Source organism: Hipposideros armiger, unplaced genomic scaffold (genome assembly GCF_001890085.2).
Source record: "Hipposideros armiger isolate ML-2016 unplaced genomic scaffold, ASM189008v1 scaffold_118, whole genome shotgun sequence".
Classification (NCBI taxonomy): domain Eukaryota; kingdom Metazoa; phylum Chordata; class Mammalia; order Chiroptera; family Hipposideridae; genus Hipposideros; species Hipposideros armiger.
In genome coordinates this window covers 343,079-365,445 of record NW_017731468.1, presented here as the reverse complement: position 1 = coordinate 365,445, position 22,367 = coordinate 343,079, and the positions used below count along the sequence as shown (strand labels likewise).

Here is a 22,367-nt window from a genome sequence, read left to right as displayed (position 1 = left end):
GAAAGAGCTAAATGTTTCTTTTTTTTTTTTTTCTACTGTTCATCATCTATAAATGAGGAATCTTCAAGGAGACTGGTGTTGCAATTACAACTAATCCTCCCCAAAAAATTAACTGTGTTGAAGGCTTTGTAATTTCCCTAGGTACAATTTAGCTGTCACTTACTTTAAAATTTACTCAAACATGCGTTCGGAACAGCACTAACTTCACATGTCAAGTGCTTTCCAGCCAATTGAGTCTAAACTGGAAGTCGGTGTTAAACAACTGAATGATTAGACAAGATAGCTCATTTCCCTGCTCTTTTGTTCAGAATAAAATGCCACATTTACATTATCAGGCTCAACAGGATTTTCTGACAGAGGGAGAAAAAAACCCTACCGAACACTGTCCCCACTAAGCACATGAAGCCTGTCATTTACCAATCATCCTTCAAAAAGCAATAGCCATGATTGTAACTTAATTACGACCCAATGATCCTTGACGAAAAATCATCTTATCACTGTCCTGTCCCCCTAGGGCAAATGAACCACTTTTGTCCTTTGGCACTGATGATGCTAAAGTCTTAATTGCAATAATGGCATAAAAGAGCCAAACCTCCTAATTTCCTTTCAGCACATAAAGAGTTTTTACTCTAGAAGGCAAGCATTCCCATAAATAATAAAAGTATCCAGTACAAATGAAGATGCTAAAATTGAAGGGGAGTGTATATGACAGAATAACCAGCATTTAATAAAGTATATTTCCCATTTATGTAACATAGTAATGTGTTACAGTGAGTTTTAAAACTTGTATTGTTATAGGTTCATCTTGTAGAAACTGTGACCTTTACGAAGAACTCAAGATTGACTTAGCAAGAGTTCTCGGAGGATTCCATATTAAAAAGCCCATGATTCTTTTAAATGAAATGCATGTGGGCATATACAGATTACAGCACAAGTCAGCACAGAAAAATTCTTAATGGAAGGCAAAAATTAAAGCTTCTTTGATCAGTTGTACTAAATAATCCAGTTAAAGAGCTTGAGATATTTTTCACATGCAATGAAACTAAAATAGATCAGCTACAAAACAAGTGAATCTGAAACTGCATCATACAAATTCTTATGTCTTTAAACCAAATGGCCCAGGTTTTATTAATTTCATTTCCTTTACCATAGCATAAAGACTAATCAAAAGCTCTTTTAACCCATTACAAAGCATTTCTTTCTTCCTTAACATGGAGAATCCAGGCCATCTTCAGAATCAGGCATGGTTTCAATTAAAAAAAATTTTTAAGTAGCTACAAAAGAAAATGTTTAAAATAACATTCATTTGGACTCCATGTACACACGTGGTTTACAGAAAAATCCTAATGTAAATGGGACACATGAAAATTTTGTTCAACTTCATATTTTTCTGTTCAATGCAAGTATTATCATTTTGATAATACAGAAGTAGATTATTTTACCAACTTGTTTATAATTTGGCAAACCTGTTGCTATTTTGGCAAATTAATAAAAATAAAAGGTATTATTCTCTATACCCATAAAGCTTTTTATACATTATCCAAGTAACAAACTGACAGTGGTAATTTCTCCTGTGTTTTATCTAATACTGGAAATGTCAGCTCAAAATTAAAATCTATTGAATCTTAAAGATCATCTTTCTAAGAAACTCAACCTCATGAATCTGGTTCAGAATTACAATATGGAAGTGATAGCTTCTTTAGTCTTTGCAATGACATTCCAAAAAAGATGCTCGCCTTTGAATGAAAGGATGAAGATTTTCTATGATGTTCTGAAATGTTTTTCATAATTTTATCTCAAGTTTGAGTAAATAAGGCTCATTCTCCAGATGAGCTCATACCTGCTGAGGTCAATGATATGATTATTATTGAAGATTAAACATATTTAATCAAACCAAATACATGTGGACTTTTTGGCAGGCTAGTGTAGATAATCCCAGCAGTGCTCTTGTCATGATTCTGAATTAATTAGCTATCTTCCATCAGATGGGGAAAACACAACTGGAAAAAAGTTTCCAAGTCAATTTTTCCCTCCAACTTATCCCAGACTAGGAGTGCTCCTACTGTTTTCTGCAATTTTATAAACATGAAATTTCCTTTGTCTCCTTTTTATTATTCTCATGACTCTAAAACAGTCAACAAGAGCTTTTTATTATGATAGATGAAACTGAAAAGATTTTGTCATGGAGACTGCCTCTGCAAAACAAAGATAACAAAAAAAAAAACCTAGGCAAATAAAAATAAAAGGTAATAATTTATGTATCTGAAAGTAGTAAGAAATCATACAAGAAAAGACATTAATAGATTTCTCTCGCACAATTAACAGGGACAGTCAGATTTTACTGAAACATACCAATCTGACTGTCTGTATAATCAAAAGCACAGAGCACGCCCCAAGTTAACTCAGGAAGCCCATGCTATTTCCTTGTTCCCTTGGATAAGCTCTCCTTGGTTCATGAGCCCCATCTGCAGACCTCTTTTGGAAAACTTTTGTGTCTCCTCTGTCTTCAAAGTATTTCTATTTGTAAGGTATTTTTCTACCATGGCCTCATTTTCATTGTTAATTATTTTATTTTTGCCCAGTAGTGGAGGAGGGCCTAATTCTTCTGGGCACTGGGCCCATTCTTTCAAATCCCTATGCAGAGCTCCACATGCAATCTGCAGAGATGGGTCTTTTAAACAATCAAAAAATTCTAGTAGGAAGCATATTAATTATAGGATTTCTATATAAAGTTGGCTGTGAACATGAGAACTCTATAACATAGTAATTGTTTGAATCACTAGTTCTTTAAAAGGATATAATGCTGAGACTGTAGAGGTTAAGATCTGGCCAATCATCTAACCTGATAAACTGTTTTTTGATTGGATGGCAAAGGGATTATTTCATAAATAATGTATGTGTATGTATGTATACCCACATTTCCTAACATAGAGCTAGTTAAAAGAGATGTTTTTTATTCTACCTTTTAAATTCAATACTAAACCATTCATTATATTCAATTAATTACCGTATCCCCCTCTAACATATAAAGAAAAACTACCAGACATTTGGAGGAAACATGCAAACCGTTAAGACATATCTGTTATTTCTCTCCTGGAATTGATAGGACAACATCTATACTAAAACCAGAAAACCCCAATCATGAAATAAGCAGATTAAAAACTGCATTGAGTCATGGAAAAGATGACAAAGAGGAAAGATCTAGGAAATTAAAAAGAAAAACAAACACAAAAGAAAAAGAAAATAAAGGGCGGTTGTTAATCATCTTACTAAAATGTTTCATTCATCACAGGAGTAGGTTGATTTTATGATTTGCATTGCAAATTATACCTTAAATTGAGCACCAACGTGAGCATTTCAAATGGAAAGATTTTCAAACTGAGTAAATCTCCATCAACAAAATTCATCTTCTTCCCACAAGGCACAGAGACACCTTGTACAGCATTTATCAGAGCTAGAAAACCTGTACTGGTACATGCGATGAAAATAAAATCCCACATGGATAAAAGGAGCACTGAAGAGATACCGCTGCATTGTTACCTGAGTAACAGGCAGGATACAGACTCAAAAGCCCCGGAGAATCCTTTGTTATACTTATTAATAATTAGCACTTCTAAGGCTCCAAACCGGGAAAAACTAGATTCAGTGTCATACAGTATCATCACAGGCCCCACAAAACAGTCACCACAGGCCATCCCACCGAGAACTAACCCGCCCAACCCCAGGGCTGCTGCTGATTTTAAAGGTCACCTGGTCCATAGAAGTCTCTACACATGGCAACCTTCGAGGCTTTCACAGCACCACACAGTATTTACCAAGTGTTACCACCAAATGATTAGGCACATTTTTTTAATGCCAACATTTAAAATTTTAAATTCAATTAACTTACTTTTCCAGATACAAAGTGACCAATGGGGAACTTATGGCGGTGGATGGTTTCGTTAACCCTAGAGTCACGATGGCTTCATGCAACTGTTTTACTGTTTCAGTTTCACCTCTTAAAGCTGCGCCATTTAGGATGTGAAAAAAGGACAAGACTGTTGCATCTTTGATAAGGACATCCTTCTCTTTCATTTCCTTTAGAATGTTAATAGCATCTACAACGAAGGAACACAAAAGACCCTTAGGTAATTTCATGTAGGGAAAACAAACTGCTATTAAAACAGCATTTCAAGCCCAGCAGGAATGTAAATTCTAGTGTATAATGCCGATTTCAAGTTAATTACTACTTGCATGTCTAAACGAGACTACAATTATAAATCCACAATAGCATGGTTTTATCATTTCCCTGCAACTTTGACTACAAATTATAGATAGGGACTGTGTGCCCACTCTGCTCCACATAACCCTGTACGGTCTGCCCTATAGCTGTAAGATCCTCCTAAATGGATGCTTTTATCGTTCAGAGCTAACATCTGCTAAATCACACCATTGTTTCTTCAGCAGATGGCTTGTCAGGAAGCCAGATAATAAAGATGTGTTTACACTGTATATACAGCCAGACTAATGGTCTGATACCGATAGGGCCTGTTTGCTATGTCGATACTAATTAGCCAAGCAGAGCCAATGAAAGCTTTCCAAAAGGCTGCATGTTAATACATTAGCTTCATTAAGCTTCATTAGGAAGGCAGAAACAAACATTTTAGGATATGGAATAAGTGCATTTTTATAATGTTGTTCTTAATTATGGCACAGGCAAAATGTTTTGACCGCTTTACAAAAAGTGATTTTATAAAAGCAGGATAATCCTTATAAAGAGTTTTCTGTGTTAGATATACTTCCTAGGAAAAACTTCAATGTTAAAAATCAAATACTCTATCCAGACATTTTTCACTATAAAATATTTTTTAAAATCTTCTCTAGAATAAAAGGAAGACAGAAGGCTAAAAAGGAAATTTCAAAATAAAACCCAAATAAGGAAGTTTAGAAACAAGTGAACAGTAAGAATACATTACCAAGTGTAATTAATTACATAAGGCTCAGCATTATCTCAATGAGAAAATGAGAATATGTGTATCAGCTATATAATCATCTAGGCTTTCGCTGCGAACTCCTAAATAAAACTTGTTAAAGTATACATTTTGTTAATGTTATTAAAAGTTAAGACAATGACTACCGCAAAATTCACATTCTTAAATAAAGGTTATGTGTATAGGTTTTATGTTCAGCTTTCAGACATCCTTAAGCAAAAACAAAGCCATTAGTGCAGGCATATAAGCAAATTGTGCCATAAGTCATGATCTTCAAACTCAATCCAAAAAGCAATGCTAATAAAAACTAGCTGCAGAAATGCAAAAGGCACTGAGCTGTGCAAATGTAAATGACAAGCTTGCCAATCCATTAAAACTAATGGCCTACACTGTCCATGCAGCTCTGGTTGGATTCACATGCAAATTTGTATGCAAAGTGTTCAAGCACTTTGCAGGACATGATATACCATTAATATCAATTCACATGTTATTCCAGTGGCAAGATACTTGTATGACATAGTTCCTTTTATGCCCAGGCTTACCTTGGAGCTTGCCATGTTTTCCCAATACTTTTACAAGGCCCACATACTTGTTGGTGTCAAGGACAGCAGATGAATCTAAACGGTCACTAAAAATTAAAGCACATTTATAATATGTTACAAGTCAATTAACTGCCAAAAGAAATGCAATATCCATTTTATCACTTTTCAAAACCCATCAGATGGTCTGAATTGTTATTAACATTGGCCTCTATATTTCAGTTAAGGTTTATTTTGAAGCCACATACAAATTCACATGTAATTATACGCAAAGTGACAAAAGAAGTAAAACTCTAACACTACATACAAATTGCATCACTCCATCTGCAAATGATATGCATTAAGGAATTCTCTTTTCATGGCACTTTGGGTGATTCTAACTTTGTCAAGAACACTGAAATACCCAAAGAGATGTATTTTTATTTGATAAATCTATCGAAATTGGAAAAACAAAGATACCTGAGAAATGGAGAGAATTTTGTACACTACAGTCCAGAAAAAAAGACTGTTTAACAAGCCTTAGTTATTTACCATCACCCCTGCTGTGATACGCAGTTGTGTAATCAATGGGAAAAAAAACCCTTGGCTTTAAAGAATAGAATATCTTATACTTATAGACTCTGCTGAAAGCAAGCATAATTAATCAGAGTTCCATATTATGAAATTTCAAAAACACTGACAAAAAAGAATTTTTTAAAATTACGTTATAAAAGAGAGTAATGTTCAATCATGATCAAGGACTGCATAGCAACACTAATGTCGACGATTTGTTTCAGTGCCAAAGTACTCACAATTCTTGTTTTAGGTTCAATGCATCTTCTGCATTATCATGTCGACAGCACAAATTTATTAAAGCTGCATAGCCACCAACAGCCATGTCCGATTCATATTTTGCTTTCAATTCAAGAGCTTTTTGCATGTTCTAAAATAAAGAACAGAAGTGAAAAAGAAAAGTAAATATAAGATGTAAAATTTCCAGTTTCAATGTTCAAAGTGTAGAAAAAGTTAAGAGTACTTTAGAAATAAATGGATTCATGTTATTAATTTCACCTTGTTCCTTGATACTTTTATTCACCTTTCAAAAAGCAGGCAAGATAACACAGGCAGGGTTTAAAAAGTTTGTTATCTGGAATGCAGAACAGGCGACTATGCCAAATTTCATGTTTTAGCTTTGGTACTGTGTTATAAAAAAGACTTCCAGGTTAAATACGTACCAAGTCAGTCCCTACTCACAGTCCAATTTCCATACACACAAATATATATCATTGCAAAGTTTCTCACAGTCTAGTTTAATATCCAAGTAATGTGAAGTAATGTTTTAGAATTTAACAGTACCATGTTATAATCTTAAAGTCAGTTATATTTTCTTCCCTAAAATCACAGGCATAAGACTAAATCATATTGAACTAGAAACTGAAAAAGTCTAGTGACATGCCACAAATTGCAGACGCACACTAAAATAAACACAAAGTACAGCTGGACGCCTGCTGAAAAAAGGCAAGAGACCCTTTATCTCAGAAAGAGCTTTTTTCCAGCAGGAAAATGGAATTTCAATCCCTGCATTAACAACCTAGTAATATTTGACTTGCAAATGACTACTGCATGTATCAGTTGCTTGACAATCTAGATATAAGAGACCGGAGCCATGGCTTGAAAGGACATTTGGCATGTATGATAAACCTATCACAGCTGTTCCTATCATTCACTTTGCAGATTATTGTAAACAAACTACAGCTACCCGAAAACATGCCATTCAAGGTGTAGCAGAAATTAGTTAACCTTTCATTTAATTGCATTCTTCACAGGCATGACATATAATAATCAATTGCAAAAATCATAAATATTATATTTGGCTTTGCTTACATTTATCTATAAAGAATTTTTTACCTTAATAACATATTTGAAATACTTAAATAAATGTTACCTCTTCTGAACAAAGCGTTAATATGAGCTGCTTTAGGACATCTCTAATAGGTTGATTTTCAGCTTTTAGTTTTTCAAGTGTTGACTCCAAATCAGATGATGTAAGCTGCGTAGTTTACAGAAATGAAAAGAAAAAAGGCAAGAAATTAACTACAAAAAGAAAATGTACCCATTTGTCTCTCTTCCCTTTAAACCGACCTTTCTTAAATGTCATAAATGCTATCAAGGATATTAATCTGGTGATCCTTGGATGGACTCTAGGGGTTTATGAAACTCGTGAGATTATATGCAAATTTTTCAGATATGTTGATTTTTCTGAGATAGAGAATAGCTTTTACCGGCTTCTTAGAGGTATACTGGTGGCAAAATGTTAGGAACCACTGATTTTTATAAAGACACAATGTGTAATTCTTATTAAGTTTGGTTATCATAGCATGTAGGATCTACTCAAAAATCTACTTACTTTTCGAGAGTCTGTCTTCTCTCTTTCAACCAACATATTAACATCCTAAAATTGGGATTTAAATTAGAATTAGAAAACACACGGAAAACTATATTAGCAAATGTCAAGAGCAAATTTTGAAAGTTGTGTCTCGTTTTACTGCTATTTTTCCATCTTTCCAAAATTTTCAGAAATTCTGTTTATACTTTATTAACCACTATAATAAATGTTTTAAATGCATTCTTCAATATATAAACAGTATTTACCAACAATCAATGAAAAAGCCTTGTTTTAATTATTTATTTAAATTAACTTATTTTAGCCTAAGCATATTTAAATAAAATTTTAACATGCTTTTATATATAAATTAAGCATTTTAAAAAGTTGATCACTATTTCTCACACACCTTAATCAATTCAGGAACGTGGTAGCTATCCAGTAGATTACGAATGCCTCTGTAGATATTTTCAGAAATTTTTACATTCTGTGCAAAGGAAAGGGAGGGGAAAAAAACCCCTGAGTTTTAGACAACCAAACTGAAATTTGTCTAACAGAAATTATCTCAGACATAATTTAAGTCTCCAACTCGTGTATGTCATTGAGAAGTGGTCTGGTTGTACTTAAAAGCAGCAATTTCAAATCTAATAGATACATGTCAGGCAGGACAGGCATTATATAGCAAAAAATGAAATGGTACCATCTCCTTCAGCTGATGGAAGTATTGTCTCAAATGCTCCTCCTTGGCCTGTACCTCTGAGTCACTCATGCTGTCAATCAAGTTATAAAGAAAATAGCCAACAGCTTCTGTGGAAAAAAACAAGAGAAAGCATTCCACTAAAATTACTGAGACTGTCATGTTATCAAGATTAATTTATAAGAAATCATTTTGGTGTGAGATGTCACCCTGATGAGAGGCTCTGAAATGGCAACAATGATCACTGAGGCATAGAGATTATGTGGTTTGGGAGCACATATCTAACTGGTGAGTGAAAGGAATATTAATTATTTTCAGACCGAGTGACAGCTTTTCAGTACTGAATCTTACTTCAATCTATTTTTCTTCACCACTCTCTGACAGAAGTGGTCCTGCCCAAGGCCTTACCCCTTTCCTGTCCAAATCACAGTAGTGAGAATAAATAAATGCCTTGTACACATTTCTATACTAATTTTTTGTGGGCAATACTTAGCAAAACATGTAAAATTAGAAAGGATTATTAAATGTTGAGTATAGAAAGTTAAATAATTTTAATAAGCAGATACAGTAATCCTGTGGAGAGCTGCCTATTAGCCAATGAAAAACTAAGATTAACAAAAATGTTTTGTAACAACAGTAATTTTCCTATGCATTCAAGCATAAAATGTATAGGGCCATGTGTTAATACCTAGGATAGAGAATCTGAACTTTCAAGAAGGGTGCCGTCCTCAGAAAACCATATATTCTAAGCTTCATTATATGAAAGTCATTTTGTCAAATAGTGTAATAAATTATATTTAAGTGGGAAAAAAAAAGACCTCTTTACTACTTTATATGTTTAAAATTACACCTGCAAAACATTAAAATTACATAAACACTACGGATTACAGATTTTTAAGCCTACTTCCATAGGTGCTGTAAGAAGCATTTCCACAACACCTGAAAAAGAAAAAGCCTCCCAACCCTGTCTTTAAAAAAACAATTATGATGAAAAAAAACCCTAAACCTCATAGACCTCAAAATATTGTGGCTGTCAATATAAGGATTTATAACCAAATGTTTTCAAATTTCACTTTCAAAAGGAAAATGTTTACTGCTGTAATCCTTCTAGCCCATCATTACACAGAAGAATGGATTTGTGGATAAGTTACAATCATCGAAATTGAAACGCTACCCGTTGGTCCTGGAGGCTCCTGGCAATAACGTCCATCCTTGTACAACAGTTCTGTTATCTGGTAAGACAGAAAATCCACGCGTTGCAGCAAGAGAAGCAAACAAGAACAAATACAATCTGAAATTGAATTCTTGAAATAATCAAGCCTCTCCCCAGTAAGGTATTATTCTTTATCACAGTAATTCAACACCACCCCCACCTGCCAAGGAGATTGTTTCGTTTTTATATAATAGGCTTGTCTTTTAAAAACAAAAACAAAACACACCCATGAAGGAAAACTGCACTATTCTATGAAATGTCACTAAGAAAGCCTCTAAACTAATGATTTGTTGGTATATTGTTTTAAATGAATTGTTATAGCTAGGAAATAGCTTCTAGGCATTATCAACCAATATTATTTCTCATATTGTTTTTGGTCTTGTTGAAATTGGACCGTTTTCTCCCTTTTAAATAAAGTATTACAGAAATAATTAGGTAAAATATCCTGGACCACTAAATAACTTTTTCTTTTCTTTGTTTTTGGTTTTTCATCAATCTTTTTCCAGTCATTGCAATGGCAACAAAACAAAAGTGGTCCAAGTTCTAATGTTTTGTTCTTATGGATTCTTATCAATTGAATACACAACACTTATTCTGCCTGCAAAATTTTAATTTAAAAAAACTAAATATGTGTTTTATGATGAAAATGATTTAAAAATTTGTAGTACTGACTTGTAACTTTTTAACACAGTATTTGACGATATATATAGAGGGTGCCAATAAAATGTATACACATTTTAAGAAAGGAAAATACTGTATTAAAATTGTAATACTCAATATATACCTATGACAAAAGATGAGTACAAGTCATGTGTATATATTTTTTGGCACCCCCGCTATATCCTTGAGCAGAAGATAATAAGAATGGAAACACTGCTGTTTTCCAAAATGACATGAATTAGGAGTTATGAACTACTTTGTGTGTAGCCTAGAACTGAATCTACTTGCTCTTAAAATAGCACTTGGCACATATTGTAAGTGTTAACAACTCAAACTACAGTTACTTCTACTACTATTTATTTGCTAATACAGAAAATTAGGCAAAATTAACCATATCCCACTTCACTCCACCATGAAAGTCATGCTGCGGTTAATGGTGATTCAAAGGACAATTAAGGAGCATTTGTTCAAAAACAAAACAAAACAAAACAACCCTCACTTCTTTTAAAAAATAGCAGTTTAAAATGAGTCTGTATATCATTCATATAACAATACACTTACACAAACATATATACATGTATGTATTTTTTAAATCATTAAATTTGTATGGTCAAATGTCACTGTTACTTTAACAGCTGTCTTTTGGAAAAGTTAAGAACTTTATGAGGAATTTAGGAATAAGTCAAGGATTGCTTCAATAATAAATTTCATGCTCCAGGAAGGCAGTTTTAGAACTACCAACTTCAAGATTCTAAATTCATTAACTTATAATAATATATCATAAATGTGTACAGCTATTATAACTTTTGCTTTTAATAGCTTTTTATACATCACCTTATGATTTGCAATATAAGGAGTACTTACCTTGCTCCAAAGATTTATATTCATACTCCTGCAGAGGGCAGCAAAAGATTAAAAATAAACCCAGAGGCTTAAAAACCATTTTAAGTTAAAACACACTACCAATTATTATATGCAATGCATACAATTCAAAATCTTAAATAAGTAAATAAATGTTTCCAAAATCAAGATGAATTTTCAGAAGGTAATTTAGAAAGGTTGACTCTCACCTACTGTGAACCCTCAAAATAAAGGTTAGTTTAGCCTAGAATCATTAAGAACCATCCATAAATCTTGGGGTCCAAGTTTAATGATGGAGCAGATTATTTGCATGGTCTCAAAGCGTCTGTACACAGACTGCTTATTACTTGTAGTGGTAAACACAGTAACCATATAGTGGAGAAATCAAACATCATCTTCACTGATTAAAATTAACATAGTTGCTGATGGATACTGTGAGATTTCAGATCTAATTCCCCAAGGAGGACACAATATCACTGCTGTGGAATTCCAGCCGGGATGTATAACCTGAAGCTAATCATGGACAACCATCACAAAGAACCGTCTATAAAATAACTGGCCTGTGTTCTCCAAAAATGTTAATGTTATAAAAGACAAAGGCTGAAGAACTGTTCCAGATTAGAGAATGTTAAAGAGAAAAGCTAGCTAACATTCATCCCTGAACTGGATTCTGTACAGGAGGGGGGAAAATATGGAAAAACAAAATAATTGATAAAATAGGAACATAAACTATATTACACAAAAATATTCCATCAATATTAAATTTCCTGAACTTGCCACCTGTGCTGTGGTTGTATAACACAATATCCTTGTTCTGTGGAATTACATACTAATATATTTAAGGGGAAAACGTCATGATTATGCAACTGAAGCCTAACTAGTTCTGAAAAAATAAATTTTATGTGTCTATATGTGTTTATGTGTGTATATACAGATTGACAGACAGATGGAGGAAATGAATGATGATAATGTGGCAAAAGGCTAAAAGTTGACAAAGGGAGATACAGGAGTTCTCTGTACTATTCTTTCAACTTGGTGCAAATTTGAAATTATGTCGGGGGCAGCTCGTTAGCTCAGTTGGTTAGAGCATAGTGCTCATTAACACCAAGGTTGCTGGTTCAATCCCCACATGGGCCACTGAGATGCGCCCTCCACAAACTAGATTGAAACTACTTGACTTGGAGCTGATGGGTCCTGGAAAAACAGTTCCCCACCCCACCCAAAAAAAAATTATGTCAAAGAAAGCAAAAAAGAACAACTCATCCAAGTTTTTCCTATTTAAATGAAAAACCGTTTACAAAACAAGATAACCAATGAACACTGGTGTTATACTACTTATAAGCTTTGTAAAAATGTCTATAAGCTTTGTATGTTTAATTCAAACAAATAATCTACTTTAAGACTAATTATGTGTTTTAATGATAATTTTACAATGTAATGTTATAATTTTTATATTTATTATAATTATATATATGTCTACATTGTAAAATACCCACAGAATTTATAGGTCTTTTTAAACTTGAGGTTAGGCAGTTTTGGGTGGACTGAGTTTTGGTATAGTGAGTTAATTTATTTTTACTTATTTTTAGTTAAAAAACATATTTAGAATGAACTACTGGTAGACACAACAACTTAGATGGATTTCAGGGGCATTACTGTTGAGTGAAAAAAGGCCAATCCTAAAAACAAAGAAAAAAAGAAAAAAGAAAAGAGAAGAAAAGTAACAAAAATAAATTTTAAAAAAAGGCCAATCTTAAAACATGATATACTTTGAGTCCATTTATATTGCCTTTGTCAAATATCAAAATTATAAAAATTGAGAACAAATTAGGGTTGCCATGGGTTAGGGATAGCAGAGGGGAGGGAGAGTGGTATGACAACAGTAGAGTAGTGCCAGGGGAATATTTGTAGAGATGGAACAGTTCTGTATCTTGACTGTGGTGATGATTACACAAATCTGCATGTGCTAGTGTCAGAACTACACACATACTTTGTACCAATGTACAGTTCTGGTTTTGATAAAGTACTATAGTTATGTAAGCTGTAACCACTGGGGGAAAATGGATGGAGTATGTAGACTTTCTGTGCTCTATATTTGCAACTTACTGTAATTCTATAATTATTTCAAAATAAAAAATAAAAATACGTTCCATGACGCCTCTATAATCCTCTTCCTTATGATAAAATCATCCCTCCCACTGAAGCACATTAAGAAAAAGTTTTGAGGGCCGGCTGAGTGGCGCGTTGGTTAAGAGCTGGCTTGCGATGCCAGCTCTGAGCAGCAGGGACCTGGTTCGGATCCCATATGAGGGCCAGTGACGCTGCACCCTCTACAGCTAAGATGGTGAACAACAGCTCGACCTGGAGCTGGGCTGCCGTGAGTAGCCAGCAACGGTGTAGGCTGCAGCCCCTGCTGCAGTGGGCTGCCATCAGCTACAGTGTGGCCGGCAGCCAACGTGAGCGGCCAGCAGCCGCTGTGAGCAGCCGTCCAGAAGCCGGCGACTGATCTGCCTGGCCTGGGAAGAGTGCAATGATGGTGCCAACTTGGGCCAGTGAAGCAACGTCCTCCACAACTAGACTGAAGAACAAAAGGACAGCAACTTGTCTGTTTCCCTTCCCCCAATTCCCCAGCACTGTTCCCATCCACCCAATTCCCCAATAAAATCTTTAAAATAAATAAATAAAATAAATTCTAATGTATATATTAAAGTATTTACAGAAAGAATAACATGAGATCTGTAATTTAAACAGCCCAGGAAAAAAAAAAAAAGGAGGGTGGGGACAGGAAAGAAACAGATGAAACAAGATTGCCAAAAATTTTAACTCTTGAAGCTGGGTGATGAGGGCTTTTACTTTTGTGAATGTCTGAAAACTCTCTTAATAAAAAAATAGACAACATCTCTGGTCTAAATTTTGCATCTCTATTCCAACTTTCAACATTAATAAGCTGGGCTTCCTTTAAAAGAAAAGCTATTTTAGTCATATCTTTGATCAATATATTAATGTAGAATAAAAACTGCTGCTAAGATATTAAGTTGCCTTCAGACCTGGCCTGATGAACCTCGGGAAGGCATGCAGATAAACTTTCGAAACAGTATATATATTTAAAACAACTGAAAGTAACTAAAAGCACTATCTCAAAATATGAAGCTTCATGATAATCGGCAAAGGTTAAAAGAAAACAAAAAACAAAACCACACAGAATCTTTTGTATAGTTAACATTTCTTCAAGGCAAGTTCACCCCCTAAGCCATTGCAATCTGGCTTCTAACCCCAAACTTCCCCTGTACTCTTGCTAAAATGACTACTAGTCTCAACTCAAAATCCACCTAACACTTTTTGGTCTCCTTTGACGATGTTTTGAAATTTGTGTTGCTGTTGATCATTATCTGCCAGGCTCCAGTGATGCTACTCAGTCTCTTTCAGAAATTCTTTCTCCATCTGCTCCTTAAAAGCAATTCTCTGTACTAGGTTCCAAGTGCATTATTATTTTTTTTTTAAAGACAATCCTGCATATAGGTACTTACCGTATTTCCCCATGTATAAGATGCACCCTTTTTCAAAAAATTTTGGGTATAAAAACTGGGTGCATCTTATACAGTGGTTGTAGGTTTTTTTTACTTACATTTCCCTTTTTTTTGTTTTGTTTTGCGCTCATACAACCACTGTATAAGACGCACCCAGTGTTTAGACCCCAAATTTTTCAAAAAACGGTGTGTCTTATACATGGGGAAATACGGTAAATTCCTTCTTTCACAGAAGAGGAAACAGAAAGGCTAAGAATCTTCATGAAAAGTTCCACAGGCACCTCAAAAGACCCCAGTGTTGCTCATCGATTCATGCTGTCCTTATCTGCTAGATGTTGCCCATCTGCTCTTACCTGCACCCTTTTCTCCCCACTTCAAATATCCAGTCAGTTATCTTCATTTTGTAAACTTTCAATGGCTCAAAAGCTATGACTCACGGTCCAAACCGAATAACTCAGAGTGAGATCATTCAAGAGCCCCAGGCTACCATTTTGGCTCTATTTCTTGCCACTATTTCATGCTTTCCTTTTATAATCTACCTTTAGGTCCCCAAATGCGCTATTCTTTCAGGCTCATGCCTTTGCCTGGAATGTCCCTCCTTCCCCGTAGACAAATTCTTACTCATCCTCTAATACTCAGCTCCGTACCTTCGCTGCACATGCTGCCCTGACCCATCCTGCCCCTAACCTGGGCCAAAAGAGAGCACCTTCTCGTCTATACATTCCTAAGTATCAAGACTAGTTTGCAGTTGCTGTCTTACTTTCTGGTCTCCAACTGTAAACAACTAGAGGGCACGAAGTATCCTATCCCATAATAAGATTTTACTTATTATCTCGCAGTCCTGGCCCTTGGCACACACTAATAAGAGCTAGTATTTTCTGGGCACTCACAGCTCATAGTTCATAGAGCATTTCCCCTCCCCCTGTAAAACTGTTACAAATGACAGCCTCACTCGCTGACTGAAAAGAGAATCTTAATATCTTGCATTTAATTTGGTGACTTTCAATAGGACTAGCATCAGAAACTTGATTTCCACATATGAAAAGCAGCACCACTTCAATGGTTCAGATTCCCAATGGCAAAGTTCAGGCTGTTGCCCAGGGTCAGAAAACTCCTCCTTTGATCACGGAAATCTTCTGTGGACTACAAAGACTTAAATTCCTCCACGGAAAATCTGGAACATTTCTGTTTTTGATATGCTATATTCCCAGCCAAGTTTTGAACTAGCTTGAATGACATGTTGCCTCTTAGAAGTGACTCAACATTTCTTCTGGTGGTGGAGTTTTCAGTAATATATAATATGTATCCTGCCCTCTTTCTCATTTGATCTTTGTTCAGCTAGTGCTATTGTTAAGAAAGTCTTATTCGCAGTAGATGTCTTCTTGCCCTAGATTTGACATAAGAATTTACTAACTTTATCAGTCAGATCTAAATGCCCTTCAAAATACAGTCTTAAAAATAGTCTTCTTTTTTGAGAAACTTTAAAAGTAAAAATTCCCTAATGATCTTGAACAATCTCACCCTAACTAAGCAGCATTGAATTTAAATTTCTATAGGTGACTTTGTCTATACTTTAAATGTTAACAGACAATTTAATTTATAAGTTGGAAAAATTTAGAAAGGTGTTATACTTGACTGGTAAGCTCATTTCTTGAGTATCAATTTATAGAAATACTAATTTGTCACACAAATTCTACTCTAAAAAGATTTAGAAAATAGTGTTGGCTTTTCAAAAATATTGTAGGATAGCAACAACAACAAAAAACTTAATCTGGGCTAAAAGAGGTTACAGAACACATGCTAAGAGCTACTGCCTCGTAGACCATGGATCTACCACTAGGAGGCAGATTATAGTAATGGTTGATAAGTATTCCAAAAATTGCATTCCAATATTTAAATGCATGTTCAAGTGTCCCTTAGGATTACCTAAAGTGACTATGATATCTCATTTAATGCTGCACAACTTCTTACATTTCTGATAACTATGAATTATTATTTTTGGTAAGAGTAACTTTAAGTCAATCTCTTGTGCGCTAATCTTTATAGGGGTTGTAGGTAGTTAATTTGGACGCTATTGGGAAAGCCCATCAATAGTCAGTTTTCTCCTACCCATTCAGCCAATTCTAAGATGCTAGAGCACTACAGGACCCAGACAAGCACATGATAGGTGATTGCTTCAATAGTCATACTGAATGTACTGACAAAGGGATTTTAAAATATATACATTAGATTCAGCATTGAATGAAAGAATACAAGTCTACATTAATGCCAAGAAAATGGATTATAATGATGTTATGTTTTGACTTTTTAGTAATTTTGGGAATGGGAGGGAAAGAAATCACCTCTAGTCATAAATACTTCAAATTATGCACATATTTTTATGAATACCAAATTACTACAACCTAAAACTTTTCTAATATCCACAAAAAGAAAAACTCATCAACATAATCTAGTGTTACACAACATACAGATTTGAAATACTTTCCTGGAAGGGACTAGTTAAAACTGATTTTTACAGAGCAGAGTACCAGAGGCGAGACCTTGACAAAGAGAGAGCTCTGGGTCTGCAGAGCTGTCCTCAGCCATTAGCGGACTACTGAAAAGCATCTGTGAGTGGGCAAAACAATATGAAGCCAAGGAAACTACCCGAGACCTTTTCGAAGTCTCTGAAAAAGATAATTCCCAGAATTCACACAGGGACTGGAACGTTCTTATTCCCAATCATCTCTAAGTATACAGGGGTTAGCAGGCAGGGTACTCAGGAGAAGACTGTCTCAATAGTGGGGCTAAACTAATATAGTGGGAATAATCCTAGACTAAAGGCTGCTCCAGCTACTGCCCAACAAAGCACAAAAGCAAGCATAAAACTGCTCCAAGCAACTTAACTCAAGACTATCTCAGAACAAAGCTCAGAAATATTTAAAGAAATTAAAAAAAATTAACATCAATCAGCATAAAACCCATGTCTGGCATCCAATCACAAATTACAAAGCAGAAATGTATGACACATAGTGAGGAAAACTTAATCAATAAACATCCAGAAATAACACAAATGATAGAATAAGTAGACAAGGACATGGAAACATCTATCATCAATATTTCATGTAGTCAAGAGGGAAGAAAAAAGAAAAAGTATGAGCATGTTAAGGAGACATGGAAGATATTAAAAAAAAAAACAAATTGAATTTCTAGAAATGAAAACTATGTCTGAAATTAAAATACATTCTAAATGTATCTCTGCCTCAGCCAAGGCTCCACACTGCACAAGTTAGTCTACGTCCTCCAAATAAAGAAAGTTCCTCTGTTATTTAAAATATTTCACAATCTGACCCCAAATGTCTCCGATCTCAACAATAAATACTTCTTGGATCACTGGAATGCCTGAAAACAGAGGCAGAAAATAAGGCCCGAGTAATTAATTCAGCAGTGCTGATCATGTACCAGGTATTAATCTACATGTTGAAGATAGTGCAATAAACCAAACAAATATGGAGCTCATGTCTAAAAACCAAAATAGCTGCTACAAATCTTTGTCGCAAAATAATAGCAAATAGATATGCATGCCCTTATTTAGAACCGTTTCTTGTTCTAAATTGCAGTGACTTTGATTACCTAATTTCTCAGCCCAAAATAAATCAAAAACAGCAAATTCTTTAAGTGTATAGGTTACTTAAGGTAAACACACTGAAAGTTGTCAAGAGTGACGGCAAAAAAAAATCTGACAGCAACTGTGACGACACAAAATTAAAAAGCAGAAACAGAGAAAACATAGCAACCAGACACATTTATTAGTGGGGCAAGCAGCTCTGCATACTTTAAATAAGCCACTAAAAGCTCAATGACTGACGGGTATAGTATATCAGCAGATACAATTTGTTCTCTTCCACCATATTGGATCAACCTTATAGTCCAAGTACTTTGTTTAAAGAAGTCTAGGATTTGTGAAGTTTAACTGACATTCAAACTGACTAAAAAATATGAAAAACTTTTTCCAATCTCTTTTCAAAAATAACTATATGAAAATGTTACTGTATTTCACTTCATAACGCATTATGGGTTCTATTTTAACAAAATATTTGGCTCTACTAGCATGTTTGTCCATTTCATTACATAGTCTATAATTTTTCAAACTTTATTTTCAAAGACACAGACATTGGTTTCTTGGTGTTTTTTTTAACTTCACACAAAATTATCACTGAAAAGAATAAGAATTGCACCGGCTAAAGAAAGGGCAGCAACACAGAATCCCACCTACTTTATCTACCTCTTCTTGCCTGCAGTGGAGATTTTGGAGACATCTACAGAAAACTCTAGTCCTCGAACCAATGAACAGACTAAAAATTACTGGGGTTAATATCAGAAGTCACTAACATTATAAATACATAAAGAATGACAAAATTAGAAACTCATCCTTTTGAAAACACCACTGTTAACAATTTATTCCACAAGGATTACCAACGGCTGCTAAAAACACTCAAAGGCGCTAGGAAACAGGACAAACACACTGTCTCAATATATCACCCCACAGGGCCAGCGAGTGGCTCAGTTGGTTAAGAGCTCACTCAACACTGAGCTCTGAGCAACTAGTCGTTCAATGCCTGGCCCAAGCCGAGCTGCCACTGAGCTGTCAACAGCTGGCAGGCTGGCTCAGCTGAAAAAAAAAAAAGAATGTATCACCCCACAGACTTCTCACTAATTACAAAGGGGGGTGAGCTTCCTTTGCAAGAGAGAGAGAGAGAGATGGGGAACACCACTGTAACCAAGTGATCAAACTTAGCTGATGACACCAATACTGGACGCCTGACATTGTATCTCTTGATGCAATAAGAAATACTTATCACCTATGAAATATTCTTGCTAAAAATGTTCAATCTGAGTCTGATCATGAGAAAAAAGTCAGACAAATAAGAATGTGAGAGGGACATTCTACAGAGAAAGTGCCGTAGCCCAAAAAAGTCAGTGTAAGGCCAGCCGAGTGGCGCTTTAGTTAAGAGTTGAATTGGGATGCCAGCTCTGAGCAGCAGCGCCCTGTTAGAATCCCACATGAGGGCCAGTGATGCTGCATCCTCTACAGCTAAGATGGTGAACAACAGCTCGACCTGGAGCTGGGCTGCTGTGAGTCACCGGCAATGGAGTAGGCTGCAGCCCCTGCTGCAGTGGCCTGCCGTGAGCTACCGTGAGTGGCTGGCAGCCAGCGTGAGCTGCCATCAGCCGCCTTGCTCGGCCATCCAATGGCCAGCGACCAATCCGCCTCACCCGGGAAGAGCGCAATGATAATACCAACATGGGCCAATGAAGTGACATCCTCCACAACTAGACTGAAGAACAAAAGGACTGCAACTTGTCTGTTCCCCTTACCCGATTCCCCAATGCTGTTCCCCTCCCCCAATTCCTCAATAAAATCTTAAAAAAAAAAGTCAATGTCATACAGACAAAAAAAAGGTAAAGGAATTGTTTTGAATTAAGAAACATCAAATATAATCATGAACTTAACTTACTCCTCAATCAAAAAGTAAAACAACTATAAAAGTAATTTCTAGAACTGGGACAATCTAAATATGGACTATGGATATTAGATGATATTACATTGTTAACTTTTTAGGAGTGATACTGGTATTGTGATTATATAGATGACATTCTTTTTAAGCGCTATAGCTGAAGGATTCAGTATTGTGATATCTACGACTTTAAGTGGTTCAGCAAAAAAATATACATATGTATGTGCGTGTGCATATATGTATTAGAAAAACAGCGTCTGAGAGAAAAGCAAATATTATAACATATCAACAAATGGCAAATGTACATAAAAGGGTATGTGGATGTTTCCTTTACTATTCTTTCAACTTTTCTTTACATTTGAATATTTTCAAAATAACAAAAGGTCATTAACACTTCCTGAGCTCAGAGGAAGAAAGTAGTATTTATACTGAATAAAAGTCACCTGGTAATTAAACACTCGAAGTATAAATTAAACATACACGCAAATTTGTCTATAACTCGAACTTGCCATTTTCACACAATGCTTTCTTCTTTGATACAAGACCTTTACCAAATCTGTGGTTATGTCTTGGAAAAAGTATAACAGGCTGCCTGAACTCAATTCAATTACTTAGTAGGAAGAATAAAACAGATAAGATTATTTCAGGTAACTAGCACATTGGAAGATTTGGGAGAGTATCTGTCTTTCCTCATACAGCACATCAAAAAGAGAGGAGAAAGCAGACCATATTCAGGTAAAGAACATTATATAAGGTGATCACCTTACCTCCTAAAGCCTAGAATCAGGCTGCCTCGCAAAGCAGCAAATGAGAAAGACAATGTATTTGATTCCACTGTAAAAGAAAATGACCATCATTAAATCTCAGACCAAACACAAAAAAATTATCAACTTATTTGGAAACACATTTATTCTGGTATCTTTGAAACTTCCATTTTGGAAATTTTATTTTTAAAGTGGAAATGTTTTCATATAAAAATAATTACATAATGTAGTCATATATTTACAACATAAGCTATCCTTTTAAAAAATTTTCATGAATATACTTGTATACAATAAATTAAATATTTTTTTCATATAAATGGCAGCAACTCATCTACCAGCATACTCAGAGTCAGGCTATAGGGTAAAGGACAATGTGGCCCTCTGAAGGGGGAGACTAGCCACTCTACAGCACCTCTGTCCTTTAAAGACAGCAGATGAGGGAAAAGTTCTAATCTCAGAGCAGGGCTGTGTCCTATTGAACCATTCACACTTACTCATTCTATTTTCCACTATGATCAATGGCCTAATTCATGCAAGACTGACAGTCTAAAATCCTAACAAAATAGGTTGTTAACTCTGTTACGTAATTAATTTATATCCATCTTACTTTTCTGGGCATTTGTTTGCTCTCCTCCTCATTTTGGCACTTACCCGTCTACACCGCTGGATGTTTCAGGCTGATGCTATAAGCCTGACTTGCCTTAGTAGTAGGCCTTCTATTTTAAGGCCTGATTCTCCACAGAACCCTGGCCATAACTAACAAGGAAAAGATGGAATTACAGTAAGCATCTCCTGAATATAATTTTCCCTGTCATTGCATTAAAATGGTGCCACATTATAAGTAACTGATTTAATCTTTTCAGTGTACATGTAATGTAGCTAGTGAATAATCCAAGATGGATGAAATTAAACAGGAACTCATAGTGCAGGCAAATTCTGAAGACGGAATTAATAAACATAGTTTAAGTAAAGATTAAGATACCTGGTTAACTTAAAAAAAGAAAAAAACTCTCATGGGAAAAGTCACAGTAGACTGTAACATTTTTTGCTCACCTCCTCCAAATGTGAATAAAAATTTAACCAACACACATAAAGAGAATTGTTTCAGATCACCTGTTATATCCCTAGAACAGGGAGCATTTCTCAGTGGTTTGATACAGCATTTGGAAATTTAAAAATCACTTCAAAAATGCCCTGCATTTTTGTCACTCAAGGAATTAAAGTAGACACAACAACATGCCTTTCGGCAACCTTTCATTTTCCTTGATCAAATTAA

The 22,367-nt window shown here is 35.1% G+C and overlaps 1 protein-coding gene across 2 annotated transcripts in view; it reads right to left on the bottom strand.

Moving 5' to 3' along the window:
• Positions 1–22,367, bottom strand: part of LRPPRC (leucine rich pentatricopeptide repeat containing) — a 94,288-nt gene that overhangs the window by 45,217 nt on the left and 26,704 nt on the right. For both annotated transcript variants that reach the window (XM_019647950.1, XM_019647951.1), the window contains exons 14-23: positions 21,095–21,161; positions 11,306–11,333; positions 9,743–9,800; positions 8,572–8,678; positions 8,281–8,358; positions 7,896–7,940; positions 7,434–7,538; positions 6,301–6,431; positions 5,513–5,598; positions 3,890–4,097 (exon numbers count right to left, since the gene is read on the bottom strand). In XM_019647950.1, the coding sequence (XP_019503495.1) occupies positions 3,890–4,097; positions 5,513–5,598; positions 6,301–6,431; positions 7,434–7,538; positions 7,896–7,940; positions 8,281–8,358; positions 8,572–8,678; positions 9,743–9,800; positions 11,306–11,333; positions 21,095–21,161 (913 nt within the window). The remainder of the gene's footprint in view (positions 1–3,889; positions 4,098–5,512; positions 5,599–6,300; positions 6,432–7,433; positions 7,539–7,895; positions 7,941–8,280; positions 8,359–8,571; positions 8,679–9,742; positions 9,801–11,305; positions 11,334–21,094; positions 21,162–22,367) is intronic.